Source organism: Rhea americana, unplaced genomic scaffold, assembly GCF_003343005.1.
Source record: "Rhea americana isolate MKP2758 unplaced genomic scaffold, rheAme1 scaffold_139, whole genome shotgun sequence".
Taxonomy (NCBI): Eukaryota; Metazoa; Chordata; class Aves; order Rheiformes; family Rheidae; genus Rhea; species Rhea americana.
In genome coordinates, this window is record NW_028185472.1 from 2,310,563 (window position 1) to 2,327,547 (window position 16,985).

At 41.6% G+C, this 16,985-nt stretch overlaps 1 protein-coding gene across 5 annotated transcripts in view; it reads left to right on the plus strand.

Annotated features, from left to right (window-relative positions):
* Positions 1-16,985, plus strand: part of TSPAN4 (tetraspanin 4) — a 247,700-nt gene that overhangs the window by 169,713 nt on the left and 61,002 nt on the right. For 4 of the 5 annotated variants that reach the window (XM_085298497.1, XM_085298495.1, XM_085298498.1 and 1 more), the window contains one exon: positions 5,614-5,805. The exons of the other annotated variant lie outside the window; for it this stretch is intronic. In XM_085298497.1, coding sequence (XP_085154623.1) covers positions 5,614-5,805 — 192 coding nt within the window. The remainder of the gene's footprint in view (positions 1-5,613; positions 5,806-16,985) is intronic. 5 annotated transcript variants of the gene reach the window in all.

A 16,985-nucleotide genomic window follows, 5' to 3' on the forward strand; every position in this document is an offset into this window, starting at 1 on the left:
AACTATCATTTTTAATAAATGCTAGAGCATCTCATCCTCCTTGGATGTGTGTAATTCCTTTTTGAACCTGCTTATTTTTTGGAATCCACAAAACCCTTTGGCAATGAATTCTGGGATTTAATTAAATGTTTTGTGAAAAAATACTTCCTTTTATTGTTTTTTAAGCTGCTGACCAAATTGACTTCTAGCTTTTTTTTATCTCAGGAAAAAGGAATAGCTAATTCTATATTCACCTTTCCCATCCCATATAGGATTTAATGGACAGCTACTATTGCGGTCTCTTCCCCTCCCAGGAATGTGGTCCCTACTAACTGCAATATTTTTTCAAATATCTTTTTAAATTCTTTTAAAATTATTGTTTTATCACTTAGTAGCTAAAATGCTGTACCTGGGATCATGGCCCTGTTCAGTGAGGTGTTACACATGTTCTTACCACTTCTGCCTCACAGAGGTCTAGAGTGTAATTAGGCTGAGGGTAGAAAAGTGCTTATGTCCCTGTTCACTCCTTTATTTAACTTTGCAAAATCAGATGCACAAAGTGATTAACTTTTGTACAGAATCACAGAATGRGTAAGGTTGGAAGGGAACTCTGGAGATCATCTAGTCCAACCTCCCTGCTCAAGCAGGATCACCTAGAGCATGTTGGACAGGGCTGCATACAGGCGGGCCTTGAATATCTCCAGAGAAGGAGACTSCACAACCTCTCTGGGCAACCTGTKCCAGTGCTCTGTCACTCYCACAGKGAAGAAATTCCCCCCTCACGTTCAGGAGGAACTTCCCGTGGTTCAGTTTGTGCCCGCTGCCTCTTGTCCTGTCACATGGCACCACTGAAAAGAGTTTGTCCTGTCCCCTTGACACCCTCCCTTCAGGTACTTGTACACATTGATAAGATCCCCCCTCAGTCTTCTCTTCCCCAGGCTGAGGAGGCCCAGCTCTCGCAGCCGTTCCTCATAGGGCAGGTGCTCCAGCCCTCTGACCCTCTTTGTATGCCTATGCTGGACTCTCTCCAGCAGCTCCATGTCTCTCGACCACCTTCGCTTTTTTCATTTGTTAAATTYCAGACCTCTGACTAGCAGAAGAAATGCGGCCACTGAGCGGGTAGATGRTATATCGGGGTGCGTGATGGCTTTAGCTCTGCTAAAGGGTCCGCCCACACAATGGGACAACTTCGGCAACTTTGGGCATCCTGCGTGCCAGCAGGAGGCARTGGTTCTGCAGTGCCAGTAGCCGTCTGGGAGGTTGTTTACAGGTAGCTGCATGGATGACCAAGCCCTGCGCAGTCGCATATGCTCTTCTCCGTTTCTCGTGCAAGATTCCTGATTCGTTTGATCCTATCAGTGTCTGTACATACWCGGTTTCCACCTCACCTATGTATCTAGCTGTAAGAAACTACTTAAATATGCCTTACATCACAGGAACGTTTGCTGCTCTTATGAATGATGATAATGTTTCCATCTCTATTATTAATACCTTCCTGTTTATTTTCTGTTGGATCCTTTTATTCCATTGTGGAAGGAGGGGAGCATTTTCATACAAGAATAACTGTGTAGCAAGTGRGATTGAGAAAGCTCAACATCGTTTCCCCTTTACTTTAGAAATGTGGAGAGTGTGGTGGGGAGAAAGCCCTCAGAACAAACAGTTTAACTACAAAACAAAATAATCTAAATGTAAGGTATGGCCAGTTACCACTGTAATTTTTTTTAATATAAGAGGAATTATTTTTATCTAAAAGTGGAAGTTTGATGGATAGTTTCTAATCAGACACAACATGAGAAGCCTTGATTAGATGCATTTTCTGTGCAATAAAACCAATAAAGAAATACCATTTAAAGACACCAGCACCATTATCATGAACAATGAGGCAATTTCTCCTACAGTATTTTAAATGTGTAGCTGTAGCTTCAGAATTAATTCCTCCAACAACACGCATATATCCGGGGCTGTTTGGGATTACTTTGTTTACAATATTGTAAGATCAATTCTAAATGTATGCAGCAAAGTCTGAATAATTTATTTTTTAGCCCATTAGAACAATTTGGAAGATCTAATTCCGGAAGCTGCTCTGCTGCCAAAAGGGAGAGTGTGTACATGTATCTCTCAGGGAGACGGATTGAATCTATGCTTTTAGAGTAAGCTACCAGCTTTACTATTTGACCCTGGTACATAAATGCCAATGAGCAGTCTGCTGTGAATAGAATAAACCACTCCTTCCACAGCCAATTGCAAAGATCAGTTTTTGCCAAGAACCTGCTCCTCATGTCTTTGCACTCAGTATTTTACACCTGAGGTACAGACCTACTGAACGGTCTGTCCTGGAACAGATAGCAAACTCTGATCTCCTCAGTCCTACGGCTGCAAAACTATCCCTCTGCTGCCCCAGTGCTTTGCCCTTAAAATGAAAGATCTTTCAAAAGATGCAACACTTACCAAAAGAAAAATTGCTAAAAGAAATAACGTTCTGCTTCTGATGTTGCCTTGAGGTGCCTTGCTGGCAAGGGAGTGGAGCATCAGCAATAATTAGGCAAATAATGTGCTAAACCTTTCAAAATGGAATAGAAAATGCAATTGTCAGTGGCCTGGCAGAAGGAATCATCTTTGGGGTTTTGCTTCTTATAAGTTTCCAAGCTTGCACTCACCACATAAAATCAATACAAAATTGCATTTGATTGCCAACAAATCAGGTTAGAGCTGCAGTCTTCTGGTTGATCTTTTGTTTTAGTGTTTAGTGTCTCTTTTCACTGTAACYGTAAGCGTTACCTTGAGTAAGAGTTTGAGTATTGTTATGTTCATTCAGACCTAAGGGTGGGCTTGGTTCTTGGTGGAAGTGGAGCTTTGAAGAGCAGCTGAGAATGGCTTAAGGGCCGCTGCTGGCCCTGGGGACATGTGTGACAGGTTAGTGGTTTGGCTTGCGGGGGGGCAGCGAAGGGGGACAGCTCAGTGCGAGAGAAGGGAACGGACTGAAGGGAGGTGGAGCAGCCCTTGGCTGCGCGTGCAGTCATTTCCWAAGCAGCACTTTGCGTGATGCGCTAGTTTGAGCCAAATGGCTTAATGCTCAGAGGATCCCTTTGCCCGTTTCAGGTTTTGGTTAATCAACCYAAGGAAGAGGTGTGCATTAGCTCTTCGAAAACAGAAAGATAAGAGCCTGGTGTGTTTTATAGTATCTCTATGTACAGCGTGATGAGATACTCCTGCTGACAAACTGACCTGAAATACGCAGCCCTGGTCTAAATGGGTACAACCCAGAGCGCCCGTGTTTGGCAAGAACCATCATCTGGTTTTGTGGTGTTCTGTACCASCAGTGAATTCCCTGTCTCTGCAGATGTGAATAACTTTGGGGGGGGGGAGGGGAAATGGAGTCAAATGTCCTGAGGGCAGCGATACCTCAAGTGTTACATGCTGTATGTCATAAAGAAATGAATAAGCAGTGGAGGAGCAGGCAAAGCGAGCCTCACCTTTCCCCCGTGAGCCCCCCCCAGCACAGACAGTAGGTGGTCACATCTGTCAAAGCAGCGTGGCAACACTGAGCGCCTGAAAGGGGATGAGACAAACTCCCTTTTACTGGAGCTAYTGAAGTGCTTCATAACACGGAATTGAAGATAGTAGCTAAATGCATTGCACATTGATGCCTCTGCTGTTCCTGGCCATCTGTGCTCCTTAGGCCTAATGGGGCCATTTGTGTGGCCTTGCTGTGCCTGGGGCTCAGAGGTTGATCCTGAGGCAGGATGTGGACCAATCTGTGGAGGCAAAAAAGATGGAAGTGTTTTCCATCTCCTTCCTCAGCCAGTCTGGTATTGTTCCTTGGAGCATATTTCGGTGGTCTGACCAGTTCAGGTTTAATTTTGTTATCTGCCACCTTTCCTTGGATGCTGCGCTGGAGTCCAGTGGACCTTCAGAACTTGTTTCCCTTTCTAGATGCAACCATTTTTACTTTGGCCCATGCTGATTGCTTTTGCTCGTACCATCTCAGGTACACTAAACAATTTTCTGTGGGTTACTTTCTTTAAATATTCTTCCTCCTTCTGTTCTCTAGTTACTTTTCAGTCATTTTAGAACATTTTAGAAATCGTAAACGTGTGTAGAGGGGAGGTATTTCCAGTGTTATGTGGTCACAGCCTGGACTGTCTCTTCTTGGTTCTTATGGAAGGTACTTTGCGAGAGGGTGAAGATGGAGATATAGGATACCTGTATGTGAACAGGCTCCATAATAAATGATTTGAGTCCTAGGGTCTAGGAGTCCTAGAGTCTGCTTTCTCTGAGTGGAGTCACGTAGTCTGATGCAGCTGAGCTACATTACAATGAGGTATGACTTGGCTCCTTCTTTTGAGCAAAATAGACTGTTTTGCAATTGGGGACAAGTCCCATCTTGAGACACAGCCTTCTTTTTTGTCCCTTATTGAAGGCAAATTCAGTCCTGTGTAGAGGAAACCTTAGCAATTAGTACTAAGTAATTGCCTTTGCTTTTGTGTTTCTATTTTGCATTTCATTTCTGAGGATTAGCTCTGCCCCAGGATTAGCTCTGTCTTTTCCCTTTTCTAGTTCGTGAGCTGCCTTACGTTCATCCACTTTATGCAGATGTTTAATTGATGTGCTCCTATGTCTGACTTGCTACTCTATGAACCCAATTTCTTTCCTAGCCTTTAATTGATATGGATAATAATGTGTAATTATAAAACTCAATAAAAATTGGTTATTTTAAAGGGAGAGCAGGAAAGAAAGAAACCTAAGTGACTCTTTGCCATGTGACTGTGTAATAATGCAAAATCCCCTTTGGTTTAATTCTATCTAATTGCTCAGCTTTACTGAAATTGTTACAATTCTGCAGGCTTTTTTTCAGTTATAAGCAGCAGGCTGATAAATTTTTATATTTGTTTTAAAAAAGTTCCTTGCATATATGACAATTGTAATTTTTTTTGTTTTGCAGTGTTGCCTTCGCCTCCCTCTTCTGAGGGCTGAATTATCAAACCAGTAGGCAACCTTAGGATAAACATCTACTTTCTTGTAATGTTTGGGAAGGAATCTCCCTCCCTCTCTGGCCCCTTTATACTATAAATGAGCTCTCATTAATGAGGAAGTCTTAACCTTGGACAGGAAGCAACTAAGAGGAGGTGCTGGGTGGTGTCCTCCTAGGTGATTCTTTAGCAACAGTTGGGTATGGCATGTGCTGGGGATGGGAGACAGAGTAGTGGGATCAGAAGAATGTGAGATTCAGTCTGCTTCAGCCCTTCTGGGCAGTTCTCTGAGGTACCTAAACATGGCACAGATTGTTTCAGTGCCTTTGAGAATTTCTCCCTTATTCAGTCTCTGCTTTTCCACTAGAGAGGAAGAGATTGGTATTTGAAACATTGGCTTGGATTTGGGAAATTTGGATCTTTCTCTTGAGTAGTGTCCTACTATATGGATCTGTGCATGAGTTTGCCCTTTGTAAAGTGATAAAATAATGTTTCTTTTCCTCCTCTGTTGTCTGTTCTACCTAGTCCTGTAGGGAAAGGATCAACTCTTACACTGGATTTGCCCCAGCAGACCCTTTGTACCACCGCAAAATCAGTCGCAATTAATATCTGGGGTTGCTTGGATACAATGACTGAATTGCTTTGTTTCTCTTTATTTTCCCAGTTGGGAGGCTGTGGAATTCTTGGAGTAGGCATCTGGCTGGCTGTTACCCAAGGCAACTTTGCTACCCTCTCCTCTTCTTTCCCATCCCTGTCAGCTGCCAACCTACTGATCGTCACGGGGACTTTTGTCATGATCATCGGCTTTGTGGGCTGCATAGGTGCCATCAAAGAAAACAAGTGCCTCCTGCTGAGTGTGAGTATTAAGCCACTGTGCTGTTGCAATACTTGTTGTTTCAAGGTGCTGGTGCTATTCCAATGCATGTTATAGTGCTCTGTATTTCAGCAGAAGTTGCCCATTTGATATGAAAGAGATGTGAGTCATGTTTGAATTGGTCTTTGGTGGCTCTGAGGAGCTACTAGATCATTTGTGACCATACTTTTAACTTTTTCTTGGAGGATGAAACCTTTCAGAAGGGGGGAAGGATTGGTGGTTGTATGTCTTTCCTTGAACTCTTCAGGGGAGGAGAGATTTGTGAAGACACCTTTTGCCACGTGCCCTTTGTTCGTTGTTTACTCAGCTTTGGTAGCTGTTTCCTCTAAAGGTCTACTCCAGTGGGACTGATGATGTGAAGTCCTGGGCAGAAAGATCAGTGCAAATACGAAACATTATGAAGAGACAAGCTCATTTTAGCTTCAACTTGGAATGCAGTGATTTGGACTTGGCAACCCTGGTTTTGCCAGTCATTAACTCTCAGAAGTTTGAGCTGTCAGAAAGCAAAGGTTRCAGCATAAGGAGACTGCTGTGAAATGAAAGATTAATAAGGTGCCAGCTGTCCATGATTTAACTGAGACTTGAGCCATTTATCTAATGGATTTTATCAAAATCTAATTCGATGCCACTCAGAGTTGGACTGGCTTTGCAGTAGTCAGTGCCTGTTGTAGTTGGTGTTAGTGTGTATGTTGTGTCCTGTTCAGCTGAAGAACAGGAGGGGAGTTGCCTTGCTGTTCTTCAAGTCCAGAACTCCACAATGAGGTTCAGCAAATCTCAGCATGAAGTGAAACTAGGGTTTAGTTTTGTGGGCTGGTAATTCCTCTGTCACATTATAAGGCTGTAGTTTAGGATGAAAAGGCTGTTGCTCACTCTGTTTGTCATACTCATTTTGCTCCCCTGGGAGCTTACGTGTGATATGAGTCGCACGGCCCCCAAGGAAAATTCACCCTGTAAAAATATTTTACTGACTTTGAGATCTAAGCTTGAAAAAGATAGAGGACTCTTTCCAGACCTCTGACATAATCATTTATTTCTGGTGTTTTTTAACCAGTAGAAGCCAGAACTGGTACATTTCTCTGGCAGATAGATGCTTTGGGACTAAAATGAGCAACATAAATTAGAAAATAAGGCAATTCTGTGAAGGGAAGTTTACCTTGAGACARATGAAGTCATAATCTGAGGCTGAAAGGAGCTTCTGTTTCTGGGAGTAACCTTTTTCATGTAGGTTTGTTCTTAGTCCTCCTTCACCCAGATCTGGAGTGTTCTTCTGTGCCTCAAGATTGCTGGACCTTCTTGGCTTGTATTTGAAATGGTGCTTAGAAGTTCAAGGCAGAAATGTTTGGCTTTGGTCCACTCTCATTTTTCTAGGTAATGTAAATTGCAAAATAAATGCTTGAATGAAAGACTTGCTGAATATCAAAGGCTGTGCTTTGTGTGGTTGCCACACCAGCTCATCCTTTTTTAATTCTTACTATTTTATTTCACAGGTGTTCCCAATAGTGTGTTCTGCCAAAATGAATAGAATCTTTGTAGTGGTATCCTAGATAGTTAAATTAACGTACAACTCTGTCTCTAAATGTATCTCCTTATTTTTGTTAAACRTCTCTGAGCATGCCCCTCCTCTCCAGATTTGTAAGGGGACCATTTCATTGCAGTTGGGATGKGATAGGATATGCTATTCAGGAGAAAGCTATTAAGTTTTGGCAATGTTATGTGTACTTATGACTCGCGTTGTGTTCAACAGTCATTGCAGGATCAAGTCCTTACACTTCTTTCTAGGCTACCACTTAATATCCAACTTTGTTCTTGGTAATAGCTAATAGCTGATACTTTTTGAATTGGATTCCTGTGATTTCTRTCTGCAGAAGTTACTACTGCAAATGTACCAGCATGTCGTGGGGTAGGTTGTCTTGCTCATTTGTGATGTCACTGCTATTTTTTTATGCAGTGCTTGGTTTTGCTGACTTTTCTCAAATTCCTAAATAACTACTCTTCTTCCTATTTTTTTTCTCAAGTAAAGTGTACAATAGTTCAAGGGATTTAGGTATCTCTCTCCCATTTAATATCAATGGGATTTGATTTCCTGCTTTCCTGTGGCTCCTTTTGGAAATAGGAGCTGTGATAGTACAGAGAAACCAAAGTCTGGCTGGATAGTATGTTTAGGGTGGGCTACTGGAGGTTTTTAGTAGTATGGGTAGTAATTAGTAGTATGGGTAGTAATTAATAGTATGTTGCACTACTCACTGGATAATTTGATTCTCTAATTTGCTATGAGATATTTGGCCCTCCCCAGTACTAGACCAATAAGGAGACTGGTGCTGAAGCATATGGACCTGGGAAGGTTGGAGATGGACAAGGTCTGCAGGCAGTTAAAACAGATTTGTGATGGACTTAAAACGATGAAAAGTTCTAAACTGAATACTAAAATGAAAAAAAGAAGTAAAAGCTAGGATATTGCATTCCTTCTTTCAGAAGTAGTCTGTAAGATACAGTCTGATGAAGTGAGACTTGGAAGGGACTAAAAGAAAAGGATTGGCATAAACCAAGCTGGAGGAATATCTAGGGCTGCTACCATGTTGTGGCAGTAGTTACTCGAGGTAGTCACCTATGCATGCAAGATTAGACGTGACTCCCCTCAGTAGAGCGTTTGTGTATCTCCGAGTAGCAGGTTTCATTTATCTCCCTCAGTTCTCTGCTTGGTACAGTGTGCAAGAAAGTCAGGGCTGTTAAATATCACAGTAAACAGCAACAAGGATGATGTGCTTGCCATCAGAGTCTCCAGATGCTTTGTCCATACTGCATGCCTGTCATCTCCTGCTCTGAAATTATGCCCTCGATCTCCTTTAAGACTTTCGTGACAGTACAAACTTAGGGACCATATGGACATGCCTGATGTGTCCAAGAACAATTTGGAGCTCCAGCTGCCACTGTCTCCTGTAGTGCGCCCTGTCCTACTGTTAGGATGGCAGCAGTCTTTAGACCTGCCAGGACCAGAAAGGCAATTTTCCTGTGGAGTAGCACTGAATACAGCTCCAGTGTCTCCTGTTCTGTGTCCCAACAGCAGAAGAAAAGGGATGCAGCAGTTGGGAGGGTGTTTGAGTGCTGCTAGAGTTGGCAGGGGTGGTTCAGAGGAATAGGTTGGAAATATTGCAAGTACAGGAGGTGTAGGGCAGTATTGGAGGTCATAAGATGGATTAGGAAGGGAGCAGGGGAAGAAAAAATACCAGCACAGCCCAGCTAGGTGAGCAGAGCTGARGTGTACATAATACTGGACATAGCAGAGCTGTCTGTGTGGTGTTGGCTTATGAATGGTACTGCTGGTCTGTGCTGTAATAAGGGATGAAATTTCCTTAAGGAGTCTGCTTGAGTGAAGGAGAAATTAGCAGTATCAAGGAGACTGAAAYGTCTCTTTTTATTATGTACAGTAGGTTGCAGAGCGTATGAGACTCTGATCTTGAACCTTGGTGTTCGTCACATGTGATGTTCATATTCTGGTTGCCAGAGCAAAACAATAAGCTCTTTGGTGTTAGGTTGCTCTGATGGTAGATGTGAAGGATAGTGCTTTCTTGCCCCTGGCATTTGCTGTCCATGTTAAATGGAAAGAGGACAGGTCAAGTGTCTTAAGTTGGAGAGAACAAAGAGAGAGAATTCAAAGGCAGAAGCTCATTTACAGAAGTATTTTGCATAGCTTTGTGTAATAGTGAGGAATGATCCATATTAACCCTAAAAAAAGGTATTCAGGTGGTCTAAAGCTGCACAGTTTTACTAACTTGAATGGAGTGTTCGCTAAGTAAGAAGCTGTCAGATATTCTTTATTCAGTGGCAATGTATAGCCAGGATAGTTCCTTGGTAATCCCTTAGGAAACAGGGCTATTGCTTTTTCTCTGCTTAGAGGAATGGAGTGCTAAAATCTAAAATAGAGCATGGAAAAAAGTAATTAAAGTGAACCTCAACCCTCCTATGTGTTCTGCAGAAACGTGCAACTGGGGTGAACTGCCCTGCTGTCATTTTAGGATCTCACTGAACAAAAGACTGGATATTTACAACAATCCTTATTTGCTCCAGCTACAGTATGAAGGAAGACAAACTCTTCCWTCATTATATTTCTCTTGGGAAATCAGAGGAGCTAGCATTTCTTGAAATAAGAATACAACCTGGTGAATATAATCTCACATCTCGATGCAGAGACAAGCTGATGGGTGAAGCAGGTGAACAATTTTTTTTTATATATATAAGATTCCTTTGTTTCTGCTATTCTGGTTGCTGAAGATCATATAGCAGAAGCTTTACAACAAATTCTTCTCCTGTAATTAGAAAATGGCAGCTTAAATCTGATGGGCTGGGTCGCTGTCCTAAACTGGTGCCAGAGGCAGTAAGCTAAGAGTCTGACTTGAGAAAGTTAGTTTATTGACTTGCATTGATTTTTTAAGTATTTGGTCATGCACTACAGGATCACCTCACTGTACTGCAAACCTTTATAGGTTATTTTGCAACAAAATTAGGAATCCATCTTTGTTTCCTTTTGCAAATGTGTCTTACAGTTTCTAGGCTCATCAGACACATTAGCCGTATGCATCATCATCACTTGGACTGGGGATTTTAGTGAAGATCGTTTAGGTTAGTCTATGCCCRTTGCAATGCATGTGCGTTTCAACTGAAGGCTGTTTCTTGCAGGAGATGAGGCACTAGCTTGTACCACTATAGAGCAACCAGTTGTGGTGATTCGATCCTAGTAGTGATAGCCCCTTTAGGCAGCTACCATATATGTCATTGCTCTATGCTAAAGGATACCAAGCCTGATTTAAGTCCTTTCATCCCTTTCATGCTCAGATGATGGCCTGGCTGATCCTTAAGTGGCTGCATAAAGATTGTGCTTCAGGTTAACCACAAAGATCTGTGTTTAAGGAGCTGGATTGTCTGAATTCAGTTTGTGTTTTTCATATATGTTTAGCAGAGATCTATATTTGTATGCTTACATTGTAAAGGGTCGTTATTCCATGGATAATCCAGGTCAAAAATCCCTGCTCTGGGTGTTGAATCATGATGGGTTACATTATTTATTGTTTGTATTACAGTATTCCCTGCAGGCAGTGCATGAGAACAGGACACTAGTGTGCTCATTCATTTTAAGAGGGCAGTCCCTGCCCAGCAGAGCTTACCATCTAAATAGATAAGACAAATGGAAAATATTATTATCCTCGTTATGGAAGGGGAGCTGAAGTGATTTGCCTAAGTTGCACTGGGAGATGGTGGGAGACCCAAACTGTCTGAATCCCAGCTCAGTGCCTTTGGCCGTTGGTCACTGTATACTACAATGACCCCTAACAAGTATTTAGTCTGTGTTTTCAAAATAATAATAACAATTTTGATTTCTCTCTTTGTATATATTACATCTCAGTGATGAATAAATATACCAAAGCAAAGTTATCTCTCAGTCTTTATCTTGTTGAAGGTGCCTAATTGGCACAACTGGCCAGTTACCATGAGCTCTGCTGCATAAGCTAATCAGCCTAATTGCAAAGTTATCTTCAGTTAAATGTGAAGCAGAGATTCAGACAAGCTGTAAAAAATGGCATATGAACAAAGTGTAATGCAATTTTTTGGAAGGGAAAAAAACTTGCTATTTGTCCAGGAAGTTAGTCAGTGGTAAAAAGGAGTATCAGGCCCTCCATAATGGAAGGACTTTAATGTTTGCTTGATCATCAGGGCATATGTGTGTAGGCATCAAGCCTGAAGACACTTGTGTCTTAAATAATAACTTATGTCCTGACTGTAAAGAGATAAGGTCTATAGACAATTCTTTGTCTCGTCGTCCGCTATCGTGCAACCTGTTTACCTCAGGATTTGGTACAGAGTACATGTTCTTCTGCTGATTGAGATGTGCTAAGTGGCCAATAGGTTTATCAAAAGAGGTAGAGAAAGGAGCCTACTTGTGTAGTGACAACCTGAAATGGCCTTAAGTTGACAGAGGTGGCTCTCCACTACCTCTTGTCCATACAGGGGTGTATCAGAAAGGACTAAGACTGGACAAAATGCTGATGAACCAAAGCAGCTGCCGTCTYGGGAGGCACCAAATCTGGGTATGTACTATCAGGTTAAGGATTAAAAGAGTAAGAAGATGGCTTAGATGCATCCTATTTCCCCTGACTCCTGATTTGTGGATAAGCCTGAATATTTTGGAGAAAAGCTTGCAAGAATGATGAGAAGGGGAAGGAAAAGAATCATTAACAGACAGATCTATGTGTTTGGCTTCATATAAACGAGAACCTCATGTTAATAAGTGAGGAGTCTCACACAGGTGCTGGTGTGAATGAGATCAGAATTAATCTACGATGATATTGGGTCAGGACTACTTGTGGAAAGACCTGATATTTATGTAAGTATCTGAATTACTTATCTGGACCTCAGAAGGCTCTTATTTTTGGAATAACCCAAGGGGAAATTGAGTGCTCCTGATGTTTTGTACTCTGCTGCTGAGATTTTTTCTGGACTTTAGCCAGCTCATTTGTAAGTGAAATAGCAATAAAGAAAATGAGGAAAAAGTTAATGAGTGGGAAGAAAAGGAGAATACAAAACCTACTGTTTTCAAGAGTGTCACAGCATCCAGTCAGAGCGCTGACAGCAGAAACTCTATTGGTGACAAGGAATTTATTTCCAAGCAGCTAAATGGGAAAGAAATAGCCCGTGAATTACTTCATCTCAGTAATTTTATGCTACACACCAAACAGTAGCTTCTGATTCCAGCTTAGCGCTTGAATGCACGCTCACATGTCTTTTAGTGGCCTGAGYGGCAGAACTGGGGAAATGCTGACTGCATGCAAACCGGCAGGCAGCTGGTGCAAAGACCAGGAAGGTGAAGGAGGACACAGGCGGGTCGGTGAGCACACGCCCAGCCTGGGGTCTTGCCTATTGAACATAACCCTTGCCTTTTAGTTGTTAGCTACCTCTGTGCGGCTCGTACAGGAGCTTGAGAACAGATGGGGTCSGGCTGAGTCCTCCTCTTCCTCCCTGCTTTTCTTCGTCTCTGGTATCGGCTAATCAGAGAAYGTGGGAATGGAGGGAAGGAAGATTAAACCCACCTCCCTCCTATTTTTAGACTCGAGTCTAGGCTTAATGTATAGGAAGGGTTTACCTCGTAGGGTAATACTTTTCTGGTATAGACTGATACAATACCATCAGTGCCCGATATGCTTCAAATATCCACATTGCTCTCTTGTTTTGCTACCATGCTGCTTTATGGCAGTCAAACACCGTAACGTGCAGGAGTCAGGAGAGCTCTGCTAGCTTCTRTTGGTTGAAGGCTCAACCTCTGTGTCTAAATGATTGTCAGTGTTTTTGAGCTCCTACTCCTACCTGATTACTTGGGATAATCTATTAACTAGTTAGCAGTATATGAACAACATCTGCTTCTAAAACACTCTGTGCCAGAGTCACCTGGAAAATGTGGCATTTACAAAGTGAATGACAGGTAACCTATGTGCTCCTCACCAGCCCAAACCTCTGCATGACATTTGAGCATGATGTCTGTTTTTTTTTTTCCTAACAATAAAATTCTCTCCTCAGATAATAATCCATGGCCTTTACAAAGCAGCACATATGTTTATACTTCCAATCATTTATTTGCTATTTTAGGTATCTTTATGCTGTTTCTTAAATTAAAGAGCAACATTGGCATTTTTCTTTCAGGACTTGAATTACCTAAACCTCAGGGGAAAAAAATCTAGCTTTGRAGATAGAGAAGCAGAGGCTAGTTTGTGCAAGTTGGCATCCTTCTGTGATGCCTACAGACATCTATAGGAGGACATAAGCAGCTAAAAGGTAGAATTAGGTAAGTCCTACTGACTTGTCTGTTCATTTTTTAAGCAGCCCTGGGGGCCACTTGCCCCAGTGGTGTTGGGGCAGCTGGGGCCTTTTAGTTGTTAGCTGCCATTCCCATGAGGTGTGTCAGGTGTCGGGAGCAATTGCTGTGTTATTAATGGAGAGGTGTAGGGACTTGTAAGAGTCACTCTGATGTTTTAGTTCATACTAAGCTGCACTTTACCTCACRGGTAGCCAGAGCTTCCATCTTGCCTGTGTRGGATGGAGATTTACACCCGATCACRTCATCTCTCCGCATTATGTTTACAGAAGAGACACAGTAACTGTCTCACAGTAACTGTAACAGTAAATGACTGGAAATACTACAAAATAATAATTTGAAAAGCTTGTGATATGTAGTACAGGAATGTACAGTCTCTCAGCTCGCACTTACTRGAGCAACAGGACTGTGTGATGCCAAATGAAAACAAGAGTGAGACTAAAATGAAACTCCATTAGTCTGTATTAAAACTGCATAGGTTCTATATCTTCCCAGAAGTAATTACTGCAGGTTTTTCTCAGCCTTATTGATCAGCAGGCGTGTCTGCACATTCATAAAAAAGTATACTTTAAACATAAACAGAGCTGTACTATGTATCCAGCAGGCGCAGAGCACTCGAATCTTTGTCACAGCCACGATGGATTAACTATTAAGGCTTTTGGAGAGTAATAGCTGATGAACCAAATTTAGATACATGCTGTTTTCATATTGGAGTTTCTGTTCATAAGTTTGCTCGTATACTTACTGCTTTTTTGCAGTTTATGAGCAAACTTATCATTTTTATGCTGCACAAAAATGATCAGGAGCTAGAGACATTTACTTCCAAGGCAATGTTAAGCTAGCTAAATATGCGCAGTGTGGCTGAGAGAGGGCTCAGGTGGGACATAAGTCTGCAAATATTTGAAGAGCCTAAATACTGTGAGCRGAAAGGAATTATGCAGGGCACTAGGAAGGAGCAATGGCTTGCAACTGCCAAAAGGAAATTTTAAGCTGAATGTCAGCAAAAAAAAATTGAGAGTGAGACGTTGAATGTGCTCTGAAGGAAATTGGTGGGAACAAGCTGCCCTTTATCCCACGTTGTGAAGTTCATATTCGAGATCAATACACTGGGATTTTCTTGACTGTAGTTGCGGTTATTGTTTCTGTCTGGCCGCTGTCCTGGCATTTCCCATTCCTTGCCTTGGCTTTCCTGTACAAATTATGCAGGTTGCAAGAGGAGTCATTTCTAAGATAGGAGTACAATTTCCATCACACTTTTTCTTCTGTTCTCCCCTCCTTCCTCAGTTCCTTGGAAAAGAAAATTAAGGAAAAACTAAGAASTAAGTAATCCTTTCGTAATGTTCCCAATCTCTATTAATATGTCAGATTAAGATGCCTTCTGGGAGTTATTTGAAATCAAACTCCTTAGGAGATTTAGCGGTATATTAAACACTTCTACTTTCAAAAGTGGAAAAAGCTCTTTCTTTTCCTCCCCCCCCCCCCCCCCCCGAGTGCTGATAAATTCTCTACCACATCAGATTGCATTCTGTGGAAGTCATGTACAGGTATGTAAGGAAAAAGCTATTCTGGAAAGCTTTCTGAAATGTTAGGGGATGATTTTTCTGACCTTGTGCTTAGAAAAGCAGAGCAAACATYGTCATAAAGCCCTATTTAGAGGGAGTTGTTCTTCAGCACCTGCAGAAAACAGTGCAATTCTTGCATTGTTTTTGATCTTTTATGGGTGCTTGATTYTTCATGTATAACTTGCAATAGGCTTGGCAGTATTTTGTGATATTCAGGACCCATCTAGGTGCCCAGGTTTGTGCATCTAAGCTGTGCTCTGCTTTAGCTTGGTTAGGCAGTGGATGCTTTACTTCTGCAGGGACCAAAASAGGTTTTGACTGTTCTAGCTATAATAATGTGGTAGTTGCAATGGGACTGACAGATATTGTTTCAATATACAGAATATAATTTAAGATAAGAATAACGGGAAAGTTACAGAGCATGTTAAATGCAAGGAAAGGTCTTCATTTTCAAGCAACTTATTAACATGTGGCTGTTGTGAAGTCTCTGAAGTTCTTTTAACATTAATGGAGCTCTGTGAATTTGCGGGTAAAGGTYTGACTGTGTGTATTTATTCAAGAAAAGGGAGAGTTCAAATACTATTTGCACTTCCAGTATTAAAGATAAGATGCTATCTCTGCAGAGAAGGCTATGTGCAGCATGTGATGTAATTGTTGACACTATTTCTATTCATATCAAGATCTAATCTAAAAAACAGTAAAGTTTTTTTGTTTGGTTTGTTTTTTGGATTGGGCCCAAAGCACGGTAACACAATTTGGTAATCATCCTTTTAACTAAAAAATAAATGATCTTCTCCTTTTGATGACAAGAGCACAGACCTTTTGTATGTACGGAGAGGCTGTGCTTTAACGTGTGCCATTGTTTTATTTAAAAATAAAAAGATAAATGTAATAACTGGGTATCTGTGGGCCATAGCAAGAYCCAGATTCCCTTAGCTTCCTTGAAACTAGGAAAGAATAACACCTTCTTTCAGAATTAGATGAGATGATACCTGGAATATTGTGCCTAATTTGGGGCTTCCCAGCATGAGATATACATTGACATACTAGGAAGAATCCAGTAAAGAGCCACTGGGATGATTATAGGGCTGAAGCATGTGATACACAAGGAAAAGCTGAGGGAGCTGGGGTTATTCTGCCTTAAAAAATAAAGGAGAGGAAGAGATTCCTGTCTTCAACTACTTTAAGATAGAGTATAGAGAAAATAGAGCCAGACCTTTCTGAAAGGTGTGCAGGGATAGGGCRAGAGATAACAGACACAAGTTGCAACAAGRGAAATTCCAATTGATTTATGGAATATTTTTGTTATCATGAAGGTTGTCAAGTACTAGAAAARGGTGCCCAGAGAACCTGTGGGSTCTCCATCCTTGGAGATAMCCAGAATGTGATGGTGCATGGCAGAGAGCAGCATTATCTAGTTGATCATACTTTGAGMAAGGCAYTGGACCAGATGATAGACAGRAATTATTTCCAGACTATGTTATTCAGTGATGCTAAGACAGTTGCCTTTCAGCAGCCAGTGCTGAACTCTTCTTGAAGACCAAACTTACATACRTACACTTTAGGGCCTGGTAGACAAATGCGGTCTCTCCCAGTCTGTGCTGTTAGACTGTTGTTGGAAGACCAAAATTGTTAGCCCAATATGCATTCTCTGTAATTTCTACTACCTGCTTATTAATTGGGAAGTGAAACTTAGTAATGAAATTAAAGATGATTAGTGAGGACTTGGTAACCCAGCCTAT